Source organism: Colletotrichum graminicola, assembly GCF_000149035.1.
Source record: "Colletotrichum graminicola M1.001 genomic scaffold supercont1.3, whole genome shotgun sequence".
Lineage (NCBI taxonomy): Eukaryota > Fungi > Ascomycota > Sordariomycetes > Glomerellales > Glomerellaceae > Colletotrichum > Colletotrichum graminicola.
Genome location: NW_007361007.1, coordinates 1,414,293 through 1,434,022, shown reverse-complemented (window position 1 = coordinate 1,434,022; position 19,730 = coordinate 1,414,293). Strand labels below are relative to the sequence as shown.

The 19,730-nt window shown below is 45.9% G+C and overlaps 4 protein-coding genes across 4 annotated transcripts; all 4 read left to right on the top strand.

Annotated features, from left to right (window-relative positions):
• Positions 1–2,577: 2,577 nt before the first annotated feature.
• On the top strand, positions 2,578–5,234 carry GLRG_01310 (Sec23/Sec24 trunk domain-containing protein; the record flags this gene model as incomplete). The annotated part of the gene is made up of 7 exons (XM_008091995.1): positions 2,578–2,670; positions 2,730–2,860; positions 2,915–3,209; positions 3,264–3,743; positions 3,798–4,895; positions 4,952–5,151; positions 5,210–5,234. 7 exons carry the CDS (start codon positions 2,578–2,580, stop codon positions 5,232–5,234), a joined length of 2,322 nt encoding a protein of 773 aa, XP_008090186.1.
• A 958-nt stretch (positions 5,235–6,192) lies between these two features.
• GLRG_01309 (uncharacterized protein) lies at positions 6,193–6,954 on the top strand (the record flags this gene model as incomplete). The annotated part of the gene is made up of 5 exons (XM_008091994.1): positions 6,193–6,196; positions 6,270–6,303; positions 6,372–6,492; positions 6,559–6,883; positions 6,941–6,954. The coding sequence occupies 5 exons, from the start codon at positions 6,193–6,195 to the stop codon at positions 6,952–6,954; spliced, it is 498 nt and encodes a 165-aa protein (XP_008090185.1).
• Positions 6,955–11,479: 4,525 nt separating this feature from the next.
• On the top strand, positions 11,480–16,512 carry GLRG_01308 (tetratricopeptide; the record flags this gene model as incomplete). Its single annotated transcript, XM_008091993.1, has 4 exons — positions 11,480–13,152; positions 13,236–15,140; positions 15,215–15,824; positions 15,877–16,512. The coding sequence occupies 4 exons, from the start codon at positions 11,480–11,482 to the stop codon at positions 16,510–16,512; spliced, it is 4,824 nt and encodes a 1,607-aa protein (XP_008090184.1).
• A 1,631-nt stretch (positions 16,513–18,143) lies between these two features.
• On the top strand, positions 18,144–18,378 carry GLRG_01307 (uncharacterized protein; the record flags this gene model as incomplete). Its single annotated transcript, XM_008091992.1, has 2 exons — positions 18,144–18,264; positions 18,305–18,378. 2 exons carry the CDS (start codon positions 18,144–18,146, stop codon positions 18,376–18,378), a joined length of 195 nt encoding a protein of 64 aa, XP_008090183.1.
• Positions 18,379–19,730: the final 1,352 nt, after the last annotated feature.

The window sequence follows — 19,730 nt, the reverse complement described above, 5'->3', positions numbered from 1 at the left end:
GTAAGACTTATAGTCTATAGTAACTAATAAGTAAAAGATCTATAAGATACTTATATAGCTATATTAGTAGGTATATTATTTAAAATACTTATAGTAATAGCTACTTACTTTAACCTAAAACTACTTTAATATAATATAGTAAATATATTTATTTATACTACTATTAATAAGGTAGTATTTATAGAGATACCTTTAGGCTACTAAATTACTAGCTAGATCTTCTAGTTATTAAAAGCACTCTATAGGCTTTAATAATTACCTCTACTATAGTAAAAGCACCTTAAAGAAGGGCTTACTATATAGGGATTTTACTAAGTACTTAGTAAAAATTACTATTAAAAAAGGATTATATTATATTCTTTTTTTATATTAATAACTATATATTAGCTTATTACTATATAAATAAAATATAAGTAAGTAATAAGATAATAGTACTTTAGTAATAATACTACCTTAAAGGTAGAGGCCTATTATAATAGTTCCTTAGCCTTAAGGTAATTTATAACTAAAGTAACTACTATCTCTAGCTTTTATAAGTAGTATACTATAATAAAATAATAAAACTACTACTAATAAATAATAAATATAAATATAATAAATTATTACTTATAGTAAAAGCTAAGCTACTACTTAGTAAATATATAGCCTTATTATAAGAGGTTAACTAGTATTAAAAAAAGGTAAAAATAATCCTTTATATAGTAGTAATAACTTAGCTAGATATTATCTTTATAGCTAGCTAGCTTACCTACTTTAACTATAATCTAAATCTAGATTACTAAAAGGTAGTAAATTAAGTGCTTAGGTATCTTTATTAAATATAGCACCTTTACCTTAAATATAAAGTAACACTAAGAAGTAAAAATAATACGTTAGAGGTCACTTTAGATACCTTATTTACTAATAACTTACTAAACTATTATAGCTTATAAGTATACGTACTAAAGCTATTTAGAGGGCTTATCTTCTAGTAAGCTAATAAATAAGATATAGTAATAACGTTAACTACTAAGGTAAAATTACTAGCCTTATTATCTACTATAAAAAAGGCGCTTTTTACTAGTAAATTAATTACTACGCTAGGTATTTAACTATTAATATAACTAGGAACTAAATTATTACTTAATAAGCAGATAGCTACTAAATAGCTACTAACTATTTACGTTAGCTATAATAATACCTAAACTATTAAGCTTATTACTAAAGAGCTTATTTAATTATAAATAAGGCTATAGTATATAAATATTTATAACTACTAGCTATACTAAGAAGTAGTAGTAAATTAAATTACTATTAAATATAAGATGTCTACTAAATTAATAGCTAATAGATTAATAAAGGCACTTAGTACGCTATAATTTACTATATTTATAGCTTAATTAAGTATAAGTAACTAAGATATACGCCTTAAAGTAAATTAATAGTAAGAACTAGCTAATAATAAAGTAAAGCTTTACTACTATATAAAAAAAGAAAATATATAAGATATTAAAGGATAATTAATAAATAAATAGGCTATATATAAATAATATTTAGTATAGGCTCTATAGTAATTAATTACGCTGCTAGCGCTAAGGGGGTGTATTAAATATAGCAGAATTACATATAAATTAGCTAGTAAATACACAGTTGCCTTATAGCAAATTATTAGGGAATAGGCAGTGAATTAGCCCTACTTCTAATAGTAACTTTACTAATAATATCGCTAGGATTAGCTAGGGATTTCCTAACTAAGAAATAGGGGTTTTTCCTTATTTCTATAGTAATTCACTATAGTTATATAACACATAACAGAATCAATCAAGCAACTATTACAATCCCTACTATTTGACAAGTATATTAGTAGCGTAGATCTTAATTTACACTTCACCAGTGCGCGTACAGTATCCTGACAAGTGAGAAGTGGTTAAATCAAATAACTGCTAGTGAGCAAGCTAACGGCAAGGGGTGTCACGGCCGCTGTGATAGGCATAGTGTAATGGCAGAAGCAGGGGTCTGAAGGTGACAAAAGCACGGGTTGATAATTTACGTCAGCAGCAAGTTAGGTGGCAAGGGCCAGCAAATTGACTTATGATTAGCAGTTAATCCAGTGACCGCCTTCCACTCTAGACTTAGCATGATAGATACCCGCTTGCTCTCTAGCGGTTATTCGATTTAACGAGAGTCTACGGATACGGATACGGTAATTGTGCTGGTTTCTTCTAAATGTAAATCTATGCCAGTCTCGGCCTAAAGTATGCTGTGCTGACATAATTATGCACCCCCGCTAAACATGCCTCAATGCTTGGGTGGGTTGTTCCTTCCTCCACAGGTCCCCACTTAATCTGATTGCTGCCACATTGCTGTCAAGCCACTTGTTTAGGTCTAAGCCTATCCCCCTTGTAGAACGTGGCCACTTGAAGCTATCAAATCGTCTCCTACACATGGTTGACATAGTTTACAGATTCTCAACCCCCAACCACTCTCACGGGTAGCTAGCCAGACAACTTCCTGGTCTCAATACCCAATTAAATCATCGACTAACCCGTCAAACACTCAACCATCCGCGGTCGGCTATTGCATTCCACCCAAGTAATAATGGACTACGAAGCTCTCAAAGAGCAGTGGAGCGAGGTCGAGGACCGCGATGGTGTTCGTCTCAGTTGGAACGTCTTTCCCAGCTCTCGTATGGTATGTCGTACTTATCGCATCTTCAACTTGGTTCCAATTACTGACAGTTGCGCTTGTAGGAAGCGTCGCGCCTTGTCGTTCCCATCGGTGCTCTCTACACTCCTCTCAAAGAAAAACCCGACACGCCCCTTCTCCAGTTCGAGCCCGTCACTTGCAAGCAACCCTGCCGCTCGGTTCTCAATCCTTTCTGGTGAGGAAGCACACCTTTTACCATGTTGAGCCACACTAACCTCTAGTCGTGTAGCTCAGTAGACGTACGCGCTCGTCTATGGATTTGCCCATTCTGCCTCTCGAGGAACCCTCTTCCGCCTCATTACAAAGACATAACCGCCAATGCCATCCCCCCTGAGCTGCATCCCTCCAACACCACAATAGAATATCGTTTATCCCGCCCGGCACCAAGCCCTCCTATTTTTCTCTATGTAGTAGATACCTGCCAGGAGGAGGACAGCTTGGCTGCGCTCAAGGAGTCGCTGGTCATGAGCCTGAGTCTTCTCCCCGAGAATGCGCTTGTCGGGTTGATCACATATGGAACAATGGTATTTGAAATTGTCCAATCGCTAAGCTGTGATGACAGCTGCTGACCTGGGCAGGCCCAAGTCCACGAGATTGGTTACACCGAATGTGCCAAGTCATATGTTTTCCGTGGTAGCAAGGACTACTCTGCGAAGCAGGTCCAGGAAATGCTTGGCTTACTATCACCAGCCATGCGCCCTGGTGTGCCTCAGCAACAAGCCGGAAGACCGATGCCAGCTGGTCCCGCGTCACGATTTTTGCTGCCCGTTCAGCAGGCCGAATTTCAACTGACAAAGGCGCTTGAACAACTTCAAAAGGATCCCTGGCCCGTTGCCAACGACCGCAGGAGCCTGCGATGCTCTGGCGTAGCTCTCAGTGTGGCCGTGGGACTACTGGAGTCCTCTTTCCAGCATGCTGGTGGCCGCATCATGCTGTTTGCTGGCGGCCCGGCGACGGAAGGACCGGGCATGGTTGTTGGCCCTGAGCTACGAGAGCCCATTCGATCACATCACGATATTGATCGTGACAACATCAAGTACTACAAGAAGGCCCTCAAGGTCTGTAGATCAGCATATCTCTCCCCAAAATGTCAAACTAACGCAACCTTCTAGTTCTATGACAACCTAGCCAAGAGAACTGCACACAATGGGCACATCATCGACATTTTTGCTGGCTGTCTCGACCAAGTTGGTCTCCTTGAGATGAAGGGGCTCTGCAACTCAACTGGTGGTCACATGATCCTGACGGATAGCTTCACCTCGTCTATGTTCAGACAATCCTTCATTCGTGTGTTCGAAAAAGACGGCGACGATAACCTGCTCATGGGATTTAATGCCACGCTCGAGGTGTTGACGACCAAGGAACTTAAGGTTACGGGCTTAATTGGTCATGCCATTTCGCTCAACAAGAAGTCCACATCAGTGGGAGAAACGGAATGTGGAATAGGCAATACGTGTTCTTGGAAGATGTGCGGTATCGACCCAAACGCCAGCTACGGCGTATACTTCGAGATTGCAAGCCAGGGTGGTCCTACGCAGCATCAGCAGACACCTCAGAAGGGCATGATCCAGTTTCTCACATACTACCAGCACTCTTCTGGCCAGTTCCATTTGAGAGTAACAACAATTGCCAGAAATCTTAGTGGACCAGCTGGCGACCCGGCGATCGCCCAGTCATTCGACCAGGAGGCTGCCGCAGTTCTCATGTCCCGCATCGCTGTTTTCAAGGCCGAGGTAGACGACGGACCTGATGTTCTGCGGTGGGTTGACAGAATGCTCATCAGACTTTGCTCCCGTTTTGCGGACTACCGCAAGGACGACCCGTCATCGTTCAGATTGGAGAAGAATTTCACCTTATACCCGCAGTTCATGTTCCACCTGAGGCGAAGTCAGTTCCTTCAGGTCTTCAATAACTCTCCCGACGAGACGGCCTTCTATCGCCATGTTCTTAACCACGAGGATGTGAGCAATTCGCTCATCATGATCCAGCCCACGTTAGATTCATACACGTTCGACCAGGAGGGTGGCCAGCCTGTTCTCCTGGACTCAACCTCGATTCAGCCCACCCACGTCCTTCTTCTTGACACATTCTTTCACATACTTATTTTCCACGGAGAGACCGTGGCGGATTGGAGAAAGGCAGGCTACCAGGATCAGGAGGGCTATGAGAATTTTGCCTCGTTGCTTGAGCAACCTAAAGAGGATGCCAGAGTATGTACCCGGGGTGTGATATTTTCGAAGACGCCTCGTCGACTAACAATACAAAGGATCTTATCACTGACAGATTTCCGCTTCCGCGGTTCATTGTTTGTGATGCGGGAGGATCACAAGCCCGATTCTTACTTTCAAAACTCAACCCCTCGACAACGCACACCACTGGAGCATATGGTGGCGTGGGCGCGCAGAATGCGCAGACTATATTCACTGACGATGTCTCTCTGCAGACCTTCATGGATCATCTCATGAAGTATGACCAGTTCGCTTCCTAACTTTGATAAGAATCATTGGCTAACAGTGACGTCCAGGCTTGCCGTCAGTGGCACTAACTAAGTAGATGACCTGTAATCACGCCGAGGCTGAGGCGAGTCGAGAACGAGTAGGGCACGAAACAGAAAGTTTTTGTCACGTATATATTGCTTATCAAAGGTGTAGCAGAGACTTGCGTGGCGTTGTCTAGCTGTCGTTCACTCGACTTAGTCCAGGCGTATTAATTCCAAAGTGTTGTTGTTATATACTGCTGGTGGTGGGGAGGGGGGACTCTGCATCGAGCCAGGCCATTGCCGATCGACCTTTGCGGCCTCTTCTGTGATGGCGGTTTCTAAATACACTACTCACTCGATGCAATAAGAAAGGGTTTGTGTGTTGGTATAGGAGTAGCAAACCTATAATGACGTGTGAGCGGTTGTCATTGAACACAATTTATTTGACCACTGGGTGAGTCTTGGCGTCACTTTATGACCATCCACGATGGGCGTGACATTTTGTTGCTATGAGAAACACAGAAGGGTGGAATTGCAATTTAATAAATTCCACTGGATATGCCCCGTCATTACGTACATATCTAGGTACCCCGCCCCCACTAACGCAACTGTTCGTAAAACATAGAGACGTGCCTCTCAATAGGTGGCTGAACTTCATAACCTTTGCGGGACAATGAGGGTCAATGCTTCATATACCCTGTTGGGCATGTGGCTTGTGCTTGTAAGTGGCTTGTTAGAGCAAAATTTGGAAAAACCCATGATCAAAAGAAAACAATGGAGATACACGTGATTTGAGCGATACCTAATCCACTCTTCCTTTCCTGCAGAAGGCTCAGTGATTGGTCAAACTCTCGTTAAACCCGTCAAAGCCACTGGAGATGTGGCTTGGGTCTTTTATTCCCAATTTGCACCTGCCCTACAGCGCACAATCTGGATTATCTCGATTTTTCCCCCGTCTTCCTCTAGAGTCCAATTCTTCCTTCGATCACCAACTTTCCTACCAGACCCCAGATTCGAGAGCAGTCACAATGCGTATGTTCCTCCTTTGTCGCCGGCCAGCCTGTTACTTTGTTCTCGAGATGCTAACGTTGGACTCTGCTTGTAGCTCCTAAATTCGATCCCAATGAGGTCAAGGTCATGTTCGTTCAACCCGCATTCTGCCGTCGAGTCGAGGAAGAAAAGTTGCTAACCTAGTATATGAATGCAGTCACCTCCTCGCCACTGGAGGTGAGGTCGGTGCCTCTTCCGCTCTGGCCCCCAAGATCGGTCCTCTCGGTCTGTCTCCCAAGAAAGTTGGTGAAGATATCGCCAAAGCCACTGGCGACTGGGTATGATTCGAACCTTCGTGTGAGCACCTTTCTGCAAGAACAACACTAACAGCGATCGTCTCACAGAAGGGCCTCCGTGTGACGGTCAAGCTCACCATTCAGAACCGCCAAGCCGCTGTCTCCGTCGTCCCTACCGCCTCTTCCCTTATCATCCGTGCCTTGAAGGAACCTCCTCGTGACCGGAAGAAGGAGAAGAACATCAAGCACAACAAGTCTGTGCCTCTGGACGAGATCATTGAGATTGCGAGAACCATGCGCCACAAGTCCTTCTCTAAGTCGCTGGAGGGTACTGTCAAGGAGATTTTGGGAACGGCCTACAGTGTTGGATGCCAAGTTGATGGCAAGACCCCGAAGGCAATCACCGAGGCCATCGAGGCCGGTGAGATTGACAGTAAGCCCCCTGTATCCGTGGCAGTGTTGAATTAGCCAACTGACATGTGTTGCACAGTCCCCGAGGAGTAAAGAAGGTCAATGGCTGGATGGACACTCTCGCATGACTTCTGGAGTTTAGGAAAGGTTCTGCATTAAGGGGACTACCGAAAAGGGATAACCTTGGGCAAAGAAAAAAAAGACTTGCCAAATGACCAAATCAAATGACCACAGATACTTGCCGCCTCCATCTTTGGCGACCCCCAATGAGTGATGAGATGGCTGTGACGAATAGGCCCTACTCTTCCGCGGGTAACCTTTCCATTTGATTAAGGATTATTGAGCGCCATCACACATGTAGCCCAGCATCAATTGTGGCTTTCGCCCACGAACTTGGCTCATAAGTGTGTCTGCTAGCATTGAAGGAACTTCTTTTGTCAAAAGCTTTCAACTGTTTTCTGGGGCCTGATACCAACTCATCGAAATTCGCTGTCCTTAGATGTTTTGCTTTTGTACCGGAATATCGATGACACCAGCCAGTCATGCTAGGAGTAGATAATAACATCTACCTACGATGGCCCCAGATGGTACAAACCGAATTTTACTTTGTTTCGGAGGCACGTGGACGATTGGCCGTAGGTGGTAATCCATTTTCCAGGAAACAATGGCCGCAGCCATAAACCCGATACATAGCCAATGTACTCCGTTCTTCCACATGAATGCATATCTACACTATACCTGATCTATCCTGTCATGTGTTCATCGATAAAGCAACCCAGGAGGTATCGAACCGCCGTTGTATGAACAGACGCCTCCAGACCCGGACCAGAACAGACAACACGGAATCGGTGATTTGTGTGAGAAAAGACAGGATAGTACACATAAGTCGAGACATCATAACCAAACCCACGCCTGACACGGTTGCTTCAATGATTCCATACATTTCGTTCTGTCATCCAGCACCGCGCAAGTGTATATCCTGAAGATCAATCAATGCTCGATGTCTAAAGGACACAGAGGAGTCGGGGCTGGCCGTTAAGCAGAAGAACTAGACATCAGATTGGTATAAAAACTTATCCAGGGCCAGGGGGCATGCATCCTGCCATTTCATTACTACAGTGGGGTAGCAAAAGTGTGGCTCAATCCCCACCTTGCGACGCGATTTTCCACACACGTTAACACCCACTACTCTATAATATCCTTTACTAACAAACAAAAATAGCAGATAAAACCACTAGAAAGATGTTTTTACCTTATAAGCAAATAAGGATTTAAAGTATCTAGGAATTAGGTATGCCTTATAAGTAAATTACTACTAAAGAGGGCTGTTTAAGATACTCTATATATAAGATTATTAAATAGTATAAAATCTAGACCTCTAGTTAAAGTTAACCTTAATCTAGCTAGCCCTTTTTACTTATAGATTAGTATAAAGAGCATATTTTTTTAATCCTTACTTAAGACCTTTTTATATTAGCTTAATAGATTATTAAAAGTGCTTTTCTCTCTTATTTAAAGTAGATATTAGTATAATACCTTAAGAATTAAGACATTTAACACTATTAAGCCTTATAATAGCTAAAGCTTTCTACTTAAGAAGCTAGAAAATATCTAGTCTTTATAAGAGCTTATATAAGAAAGCCTTCTACCTATTAGTAATATTAAATATTCTTTAATAAGATATTAATTACTTATAGTAATAAAAAGAGAAGTAAGTAGCTATTTTACTAAAAATATACTTATTTTATATCTTTATATATTAGTAATATTAACTATTAGTATAAAAGACTTTAATATAAAAATATATACCTATAAAAGAAGCTTACTTAGTATAGTTAGATATGTTAAGAAGTGTTTTTAAAAAGAAATTAAATATCTTTAATACTACTATCTAAAGACCTTAAATCTACTTAAAAAGATATTATAAGCTATATTATTTTTACTTACTATATAGGTACGTTAAGAATTATTACTAATAATTACTAAGTAAAAGGAATAAGAAATAACAGGTAGATCAGTAGGTTAACTAGATAGATAGGTAAATAGATAAGTAGAAAGATAGGTGTAGTTTTATTATGCTTAGAAGGCATAGAGAGCTAGAATCCCTTAAGGGGACCTTATCTCTATATATAATTAACTAACTTCTATATTTCTAGTAATATATATATTAACCTTTATATTATATTATACTTATTATACTATTATATAGATTTGAAACCTTATATTGTTATAGCCTGTTTTAAGCTAGTTACAGCCTGTTACACTACTTGTTACAGCTTGTTATAGCATAATACGGTCTGTTTAATATCTAGTTTTATTTAAGTAGATATTTCTATTTTTAGTACCCTAGAGTAAATCTAGTTACTATTTATATATATCTACTTTTTATACTTCTTAGAGATAGAGTACTAGAGAGTAAATCTCTATAGGTCTATATCTAGAAGTAAAGGTTATATTAGATATCTTATATATATATATATATAGTAGTGTTACTTTAAGGTTATGAATAAGGTTAAATTTAAGGTTAAATTTAAGGTTATAATTATATAAGCTTTTATATCTAAGTAAAGGTAATATTTACTTAAGATAATATATTTACTTATATAGCTTAAATAGTTTAAAAACAGCTTTATAAATAGGCTTATAAGAATAAAGTTACTTTAGTAAATTAGTAACTATACTTACTTAATTTTAACCTAGTAAAAATATATATAAAATTCTTAAGTAATAAATTTACTAAAGACACTAAGAAATACGACCGTACAAAAGAGTACGCAGGTCACCTGTCTTGTTACTATAATTAAACGGTTACACACTTATAAGGGCAAATAATATCTAACTAAGACATCTAGAAATAGTAGTCTTTTTATAATTTACTACTACTCTTAACGCCTTTATTTAGGCTACTATTAAAGTATAAGAGGAGTTAAAAGAAGAGATATTATAGTACCTAGCTAAAAGTATAAATAGACGTCTTATAGCTGTTATTATTACATAAAGATAGTATATAAAATATTAAGTATATGGATAAATAGAACTGCTTTTTCTTTATATACTAATTTATATAATTTTACTTTTGTATATAAACACTATTATTTTATAAAGCTAAAGAAGTTGATTTTAGGAGGCTGGATTGGACAATTCCGGGATTAAGCTACACTTTTGCTTACCTACTGTACCTAGGCAGCAAGGCAGAGAGGAAAGGCTTCAAACGGTTCTGAGCAGACAGAGTAAGGCGGCAAAGAAACAAAGCCAAGACGGTCGCTTACTGTACCTTATGCGTACTTGTAGACAACTAAACTGGGAGGCCCACCTCTGTGCGCATACAGTACGGAGTAGGTTAGATGTATCTGTAGTAAGTGGATACCAGATCCACTAAGTACATTCGGCCCTGCTTCGGTACCGTGTACTACCTAGGTAGGCATGCATGTTTTGCTCTCACTCCTGTCAGTAAACCCAAGCCTTCTCTTCATGATCTACTATACTTTCCTTACACTACCACACTATCCACAGAAGAGACAATCATCATCCATACTGATAACGGTATTCGACCCGCGGTACGATACCAGACCCAGCGCCGCAGATGCAGGCTTGTGTGCTGATCTTTGCGTACGCCGTACAGGCATGCAACTTAAGGACAACCATCCCTGACAAATCCAAGATGCTGGGTACGTACCGTAAGTGGTACACATCCACGTCACTTCAGGCCGGAGACCAAACGCAGGCAAGCTGGTAGGTACACTTCAACGGCAGGTAGACGGACAAGTGGAGGAGACAGGGAGAGCGCGCTTGGCAGGTTCTCGAGCGCAGATCGAGATGAACCGAACAAGTCAATGGGCATTTGGCCTGGCACAAGAGTGCGCTCTCCTTAGCCCAGCCCACCCTAAGAAGCTGCGCTGCCAAAATCACTACCTCGGGCTACCTCAGGCCATAGCAAACCGAACTGGATCACTTCCCTCCTTGCCCAAAGTGACAGCCACCCCCATGCCCACGCCCACAGCTACTACCTCCTCCATCTTTACCGCCATCGTACGACTGCCGCTACAGTACTTCGACAGTGACACTAGTCGCATAGTTTCATTGTTTCGCACTTCACCTTTCTTTTGCAAACATCCATCCGTTGACAGAGGCCCTCACGCTATTCTCGTAACCTCCAGTCGCGCCACTACCGCCGCCGCCGTTTTCTCATCTTAGGTACGGACTTACTCTTGCCGCCTCCCGTTCCGACCGAAGACCCGACCGAAGACGTCCCCGTCGTAATTACACCGAATCGAGGACGAACCTCTATTACATCCTTCGCCCTATTCCCTACCTCGCGTTGTGCGCCTCGAGGCTAAAGGGGAGGTGCAACTTCAAGCACAACAGGGCCATATTGGCCGGTGGCACTGGTGTCGGGCATTGGCATCAATTGCCCTCACCACAAGGCAGCCCAGATGCCATGCCCGTCAGCGGGCCAGTAAGCCATGCTTTAGCCAGCAAGCAATGACAACCGGTTCTCGGATCACTGTATCCAGTCTATTCTTTGCCTTGCTCCCACTTCGTGGACACTACTCTTTCATCCGTCTAACCGTCGCATGCTATCTCGGAGCGCTTTCTCTTTCTCTTTACAGCATAACTCATGTTGCCGCAAGTACAGATGCACCATATGGTGCAACAACAGCCAAACTTCGACGCTCTTCCAACTCAGCAACAGCAGCGGCATCACCAACAGCAGCAGCAGCCGCAGAGCCATCTACAACACCAACAGAACCAGTACCACCTCTCTCAACCCAACGCTTATTCTTATGACCAGCATCTGCGCCGCTTGCCGGCCGACCCTACAAACCCCCAGTACCGCGATGGCAAAACTCCAAGATCCATCCCGATCCATACTTCACACCCAAGCCAACCTTTCCAGCGTCGAGCTGCCACCGTCGCTGGGCAGTCTCATTTCTCCGATGGTCCCGAGCATCACTTACGACGCAAGACACCGAACGGCACCATCGACGCGGGCTATGATGGCTCTCTTACACACTTCGCCTCGGGGCCACCGCCTCTAAAGCAAATGATCCTGCCCGCCACGCCAACAGCCTACAGCGCGAACTGCCTTTATCCCGCCACAGACCCGAACCGCGTTCCTAGATTGACACATGTAACTCAGATCCGCAGTGCTAAGAATGCCTTGCGCGATCGACTGGGCGATGGCTTCAACGTGCCGTCTCCAGCCCAACAACAATGGTCACTTGGACAGGATATGGCACACCAGTCATTGCCTACCGGCAAGCTTTCCGAACCTCGCCTCACTCCGGGCCCTTCGTTGCATGACTTCAGTACACCAGAAATGACCGCGTTCCTCGGCTCTGCTTCCCAGCTTTGCCCAAGGCCTGGGATGTTCACTGCCGGATCCTACTTCCCGGGAGCCCTTCCTGCGGATGGTGCCGGTGCCATCACTCCTGGACTTCTTCAGTCAGCAAACCCTTGGTTCTCCACGTACCAGCAGGGGCAGAGCTTTGTTGGTCCCCCGATGCATCATACGCCGTCGCCATCACCGTCGATGTACGACTATCGCTTCTCTAATATGCATAATCAAATGCTAGGACCATCGGCTAACCTCACCCTGCCGCATCCTCACATCCACTATTCGAATTACGGTTCGGGCTTCCTGCAGCCGGCCCAGTTCAATTTGGAGGCTCTAACCCTAGAAACGCCCCGAGCTATCAGTGCAAATGGTGCAATGAACCAGCCAAACCCATTGGGAGGGTTTAGAGAAAAGGTGCTCGCTCAAGCACATCGGAGCTATGTGGATCTGCTTGCTTATCTTCATCACGGACGGAAAACCCAGCAACTCAGGCCTGGTTCAGCCTTGAGCACTACGTCGAGAATGGTGGTATATCCCAAACCACCAAAACAGCCAACCGTTACTTTAGCCCCAAACCTATTCTTCCCCGGAGACGCCGCTATGATAGCCAACGCCAACCTGACAACTAACCAGGCCAGCATGTTGGTTGGATCTTCAGGGAGCAAACCTCCACTCACGTCTCAATCATTCGGCTGGGATGGCGGTATGGCGGAGTTCAGGAGCGGGTCCTTTTCTGTTATGAGCTCCAGTGGCTCACTATTTCCAAATCAGCTTTCCAGGGGCTCACCTCTCGCAAATGCCAAGAGCTCTTTGGAAATTCTAAGCCATCTCTGTGAGCAGAGTGACTGGAAGTGGATCGACGGCGTACTACTCGGAGGCTGTTTGCACTATGGCTTAGAGCATTTTGAGGAGGCTTTAGAATGGTTTGGCCGTATTACTTCACTAGAGCCCAGGTATGCTACCCCCGGTCCGGTAACTACGGCTCGGTTATGAAGTCATGCCACTAAGGAGCCTTGTTTGCTGACTTGTTGCATAGCCACGTAGAAGCTATTTCTAACATGGCGGCTACTCTTTACTGTCTCAACAGACAAGATGAGGCCGAAAGGTGCTGGCTCAAGGCTATCAAGACTCGACCGCAATATCTTGAGGCCGTGGAGCATTTAGTCGGTCTCCTTTACAAGAAGAAGAGCCTCGACGCCGTGGATGTCATTGGCTTCGTACAAAAAGCCTTGAGACTGCCAGTGGATTCGATGGAGCATACTGCATCCAGGTCCTCTAATACTCCAGCAGATGTATTAGGCAAGCAGGCATTGACCTCTTTGTACGAAAACCAGTCTCAACCTGGATTTGGCTCGAGTGGTTATGCCATTCCTGGCACTGAGAATGGCCGCATTCTCGCTCTTGTTCACGCCAAAGGAACAATGCTATACAGCCTGAAGGACATTGCGGGAGCGTGCGAGGCTTTTGAAGAAGCAGTGTTGATAAGCACCGGCAGGCGAATGACCTCAGTCCAGAGACTTGTGCGGCAGATTCAACAGGTCCTTGCTCCAAATAGCGGTATTCGGGGTGTTCCTGACACGGTAAGCTCATCTCGTCCTTTGCTGCTGCCTCCTGAAAAGGCGAGGCGCACCGCAAAATTGGTCTTCTCCAACAACGGCGACCTTCCAGGCCTGCGATTTGTCCCCGAGGGTGGCCCTAAACGAGCGGCCATTCAAACCACGAGCAATTCGTTACTGTCGCTTGCCAAGATATTTCAGGATGCCATGTCGTCGGGGTCCCCAGCAACGGGTCTTGCTAGGAAGTCAACTGGAGTTTGCGATATCCTGGCTCTTTACTATCTATCATTGTCCTTGCAAGAGAGCCCCTCTACTGCCAACAATGTGGGCATCCTGCTCGCAAGCGTCCAACAAACCGCAACAGCCACCTCTCCCGGGACACTGTCGTCTCTGCCCAATATCCCCGGTATCCCGCCCGGCAGTGGACTTGCTCTGGCTCTCGCATACTACAACTATGGCCTCACCCTGGATCCCAAGCATGTTCACCTGCACACCAATCTTGGCAGTCTTCTCAAGGATATTGGACAACTCGATCTTGCGATTCAAATGTACGAACAGGCTGTTCAGTGCGACGGCAACTTCGACATTGCTTTGACGAATCTCGCCAATGCTGTAAAAGACCGCGGGCGTATTAGCGATGCCATTGCATACTACAAACGGGCTGTTCGCTCCAATCCGGACTTCGCCGAGGCGGTTTGTGGGCTTTCCACAGCTCTAAATTCAGTGTGCGACTGGAGGGGCCGTGGCGGCGCCTTGTTGCAGGGTGGTTTGTACGATCGTTGGCATGTCGATGATGACGGTATGATCTTTGATGCTACGAAGCAGGATCAAGGGACCGGTCTCACGAAGAAGGTTATTGACATTGTGTCTCGCCAACTTGCTGATGCTCCAGCTTGGGGACTAGGAGTCCTGCAAGAGAATGACCTTGCGATTTTGGTCCCACTGCTTTCCAGAGCCTCAGGTCAGCCGGCAAGCACAGGCATAGACTTTGACTTCAAGTTGCGAAGCTGGTCTAAGAGACCTTGGGAAGGCTCGCGGTTGGTGAGGCTTGTGGAGCGAGCTACGCGCGCACTAATGAGGCAGTGGTACCGTGATAAGTATGTTCATGGACTGGGGACGGCATCTGAATACAAACGACCTCAGCTACCAGCTAATCTCACGGTGCCATCCGCCCCGACGGTTCTGCCGTTTCACACCTTCACTTGTCCTCTGACGGCCAGGGACATCCGTATGATATCTCAGCGCAACGCCTTTAGGATCTCTTGTTCAACGCTCCGCTCCCCATGGCTACCCAGCACGGTCTATCCGCCTCCGCCCCCACCATCGCCTCATCTAAACATTGGCTACGTATCCTCGGATTTTAACAACCACCCCTTGGCCCATCTGTAAGATACATTTCTCTGCTCAAGTGTTGGTACCTGCGCGAAGCTCCATATGCTGATATATTAATCCTTTGCAGAATGCAATCTGTTTTCGGGTTTCACGACACTACTCGAGTCAGGGCCTTTTGTTACGCTACAACAGCGAGTGACAAGTCAGTCCACCGTTTGCAGATCGAGCGGGAGGCACCGGTGTTCCGAGACGCAAGTAATTGGACTTCCGATAAGTTGGTTGAAAAGATTGTGGAAGACAACATCCACATCCTTGTCAATCTCAACGGCTATACCAGAGGCGCTCGCAACGAAATCTTTGCTGCAAGGCCGGCTCCAATTCAGATGTCGTTCATGGGCTTTGCCGGAACACTGGGCGCCGAATGGTGTGACTATCTACTTGCGGACACCACTGCCATTCCGCCCGAAACCTTACGGCCTTGGCGTGGCAACCTCACCGTCGGCGATGTCTTTGAAGACAAGACTGAAGAAGGCGATGGCGATTGGATGTATTCGGAGAACATCATTTACTGCCGAGACACGTTCTTCTGCTGCGACCACGCACAGTCTAGCGACCCCGACGAACACAAGGTGTCGTGGGAAGACGAGCAGCGGCGGCGTTGGAAGATGCGCAAGGAACTATTTCCCGACTTGCCCGATGATAGCATCATCATGGGAAACTTCAACCAGCTATACAAGGTTTGTCTTGTCTCCGTTTCCCTGCCAGTGGCATGCCTGACGTCAAAGAAAGATTGACCCTACAACGTTCCGAACATGGCTGCGCATCCTCTCAAAAGTGGATAATGCTATTCTATGGCTTTTGCGGTTTCCCGAACTTGGAGAGACAAATCTTAGGAGGACCGCGGAAGCCTGGGCAGGACAAGAGGTTGCCAAACGAATCATCTTCACCGACGTAGCGCCCAAGAACCAGCATATATCGCGAGCGCGCGTCTGCGACCTGTTTCTCGACACTCCCGAGTGTAATGCGCATACTACGGCTGCAGATGTTCTATGGTCCAGCACGCCACTTCTGACATTACCGCGGTACCCGTACAAGATGTGTTCGCGTATGGCAGCGTCAATATTGAGGGGCGCACTGCCCCATGGTCCCGAAGGTGTTGAGGCAGCAGAAGACCTCATCGCAGGCAGTGAAGATGAGTATGAAGAGTTCGCCGTCCGACTGGCAAAGGGCCTCTCGTATCGCATCAGCCACGGCGGCTACGGCAAGGGCCAGGGCCGCCTGGCAACTTTGCGCAAATTGCTTTGGGATAGCAAGTGGTCATGCGCTCTCTTCAACACAAGACGGTGGGTGGCTGACCTTGAGCGTGCTTATGATGAGGCATGGCGACGCTGGGTGGCAGGTGAAGATGGAGACATCTACCTGTAGAAGCTCCAAAACTTTACCACGACCACGGACATGGCGATGCTAACGAAATTTTCTCAATAATGGGACGAAGGGCTTACGTCCAGCGCTTCTATATATTATAGGGGTATAGACTCGTTTAAGGAGGAGTCGCTGTGCATATCGTTATGTTCCCTTGCGGCTCTGACTCAGGATTCCGATCAACGTGGAGTCATTATGGCGGCAGACAGTGGAGTTTTCTCTTCTCTCTCAGTTGACTTGAATACTGGCTAGTGTCCAGACATTGGCGATGGAAGTTTAAATGAAGCAAGTCACGGTTGGCATAGACGCCTAGTTAGGGAGGGCTACAACTGTTCGGTGGATACCGCTTTTTTGTCTTTATTCAAAGAAAACCTACGGGCAGTCCCCATTCATTTCAGGCAGGGACTTGGCGTTCGAAGGGAAGCCCAGAGCGGGCTATGATGTATATAAACAATACCCGGTGCCTCTTTCCTCGCTGATGCGAGACGTGAGGCCCTTGCGATCCATTTGTTTGATTTGATTCTACTTGCTAAGGCTAAGTAAGCATCGATAGGCCTGCCCCTGGTTTATTTCTTGTATCTTGGCATCGACTGGTTGTTCCTTCACTTTGGAAAATTCTTGATGCGATCTTGTAACGCTGACGGTGGTATCCAACTAAGCAATTAACCCATCACTGGTGCACTATATGTACCCAGAAAAGACCAGATCGCGAAAGCTTAGGCGCAAAGGGAAAATGACTGTTGATGGTGGTGATTACAGCGCTTTGGGTTGGACTACTATTACAAACGTCAATCCCCGCTATATGGAAAATGAAGACAATAACAGGCTGTTTGAGCCGGTGCCATGAGTGAGGGTAAACATGCACTTGTCGTGACGGCCGGCCACGGATAAATAGCAGCAGCCAGGTAATAGAAGAAAGACCATCCACCACTGCCAACTCACATGGACCATAGATAACCAGTTTGGGACTGAATGTTCTCGCAAGTACGCCAATAAAAAACGCAGAACGGCCTTGATTCTCCCTCGCCCTCCCTCGGCATGGCTCGTTGGCGTTCTATCAACCCCCCACCCTTCTCCTCACACCCTCACATCTCTACCCTGCCCACCAAAAGTGACCCAGCAGGCTCCAACCAAATATTGACTGTGCCAGTTTGGGATTCATTGACTCGTTCCCATCTAATGTAGGAAAGGAAGCAGAGACAAAGAAGAGAAGAAAAAAGAAAAAAGAGGGGGGTTCCCTGGCGTGAATCACCAGTACATGCGCTTGGTCCCAAGGAACGACTTTATCCCAAGACCACGGCGCTCCGTATTGGAAATATGACCGCCGGCACCAGGAAGCCTCCCTGCGAAAAGATACAAACGCAGACTTGGGATAATGGCAAGGGAGACGCCATGAGGTAGGTGGGTTGACAAAGAAGAAAGAAAGAGGGGGACAGGCAGAAGCGCCTTACGTTCTTCCGGAGTCAGATACAAGAGGACGGCAGGATGGTGAAAGCAATGAAACCTCAACTGTATTCAGGTGGAGTGATGAATATGGCGCCGTAGATGTTCCTCAGGCGAGTCAGAGTACAGGGCCATGCCAGGAGGATACAAAATTCTGGTTGCCCATGCTGACCGATAAAGTGACCATCAGCATGCCACGAGCTGCTAATGAGACAGAAACAACAGCAACTAGAGCAGTTATCATGAGCGACAACGGTATACAACATGGAAAATCCAACGTCCCTACCACTGGCGTCTCAAGCGGCTGGAACGGTGGCTTGCAAAACCAAAGAAGCAACCAGCAGTCGTCCAGTAGGAAGCGATGCCGTTGTGCACTGGAATGATGGTGGCATGGCAGCAGACAAGCAGATAGTGTGCGAGACATGAAGCACGAGTCTTGTTGTTGTCGTATTGTGGATGTACAGTTTTTATCTCTTACTCCACGCCATAGTGCTTTCGGCCGTTACAGGGCCAAGATCCATGTTATCATCCAACAGTGACGGATGCTCAGGAACAAACGCCTATCCCACACAGCCTGGCAGAGTGGACATCGCGCTGTAGCGCCCACAAAGTTGGATGTCCAATGGTTTCTCGGATGTGATCTTACCTCTCCTGTGGCGCTCCTTCTCCTTGTCCCTATTCTTCCCCTTCCAAAAAGGGTGTCATGGTAACGTTTTAAGAATGTGGGAAATGAGGTGGTCTTCTTACCATCATAACAGTTGGGGGGGAGGGGTCACTGGGTGCCTTCAATCATCACCTATGGCTGCGTCAGAAGAGAGAGGGGCGTGAGAGACACATGGCCACTGGTCTATAAACCAGTACGCCCATTGCACGTCACTTGCTGCCCAACAGTATATGCCGTGTAATCTTTCTTTCTATCTGAGGGGTGCTCGTCGACTCGCCGGCCGGCTGTTTGGCCATTGGGATCACCCCGATCAGGCAGGCCATGTGTCATCGTAAGGGAAGAATGAAAGTGGCTGGCTGACTAGTCATCCAGAGACGCAACGGACCGTTGGTAGAGGGCCGTTGTGCTGACACCAACGCCAGTTTGTAGCTTGCGCTAAAATTGCTTGACCACCGCCTTCACTCTCCTCAGACATGTCGGTGCTAGTCCATCAATGAATGTCCAGTGCCCCATAAAACTGGATGTGAGCTAAATTTTGTTGTTATGGACGCACGAACGCAAGCATGCAAAAGACGTCAGTTGACAGAAGGAATAGTCGGCCAAAAAGGGGAGACGAGTGGCGGGAATTGCTTCGACAAAGTATATATATAAGCGATAGAGATAGCCAAGGGAGCAATCATATATAATGGAAACAAAGAGGAAAGGGAGGGCCAGAACGGCCGCTGGCGAGACGGGAGATCGGTGGAGAGGTGCTCCTATACCACGAGAGTGATAAGATATTAGCCCACCTGCGCTGTTGAGAGAGGGTCGTCATAGAACCAACCTGGCTTCCTCCCCAAGCAGCTTGTATTCCTAGTCGGTATTCATAAGTCGAGGCTGCTACAGTCACCTGCATGGCATGGATACCCGATCTCCAAGTCATTCGTTATACTAGCGCCGGCGCCGGTAGACGGACCGACCAGTGTCCGGGCACAGTCCAAGGGCCCAGCGAGGGCAAAACCAATCATAATCAGGATGGGACAAGGACAGCTAATGGTCGAAGACGGAGTCGAAAATTAGAGTGGGAAAAGCCGCGGTAGGTTTCGCGAAATGTGGGACAATAGAACTTGCCTCA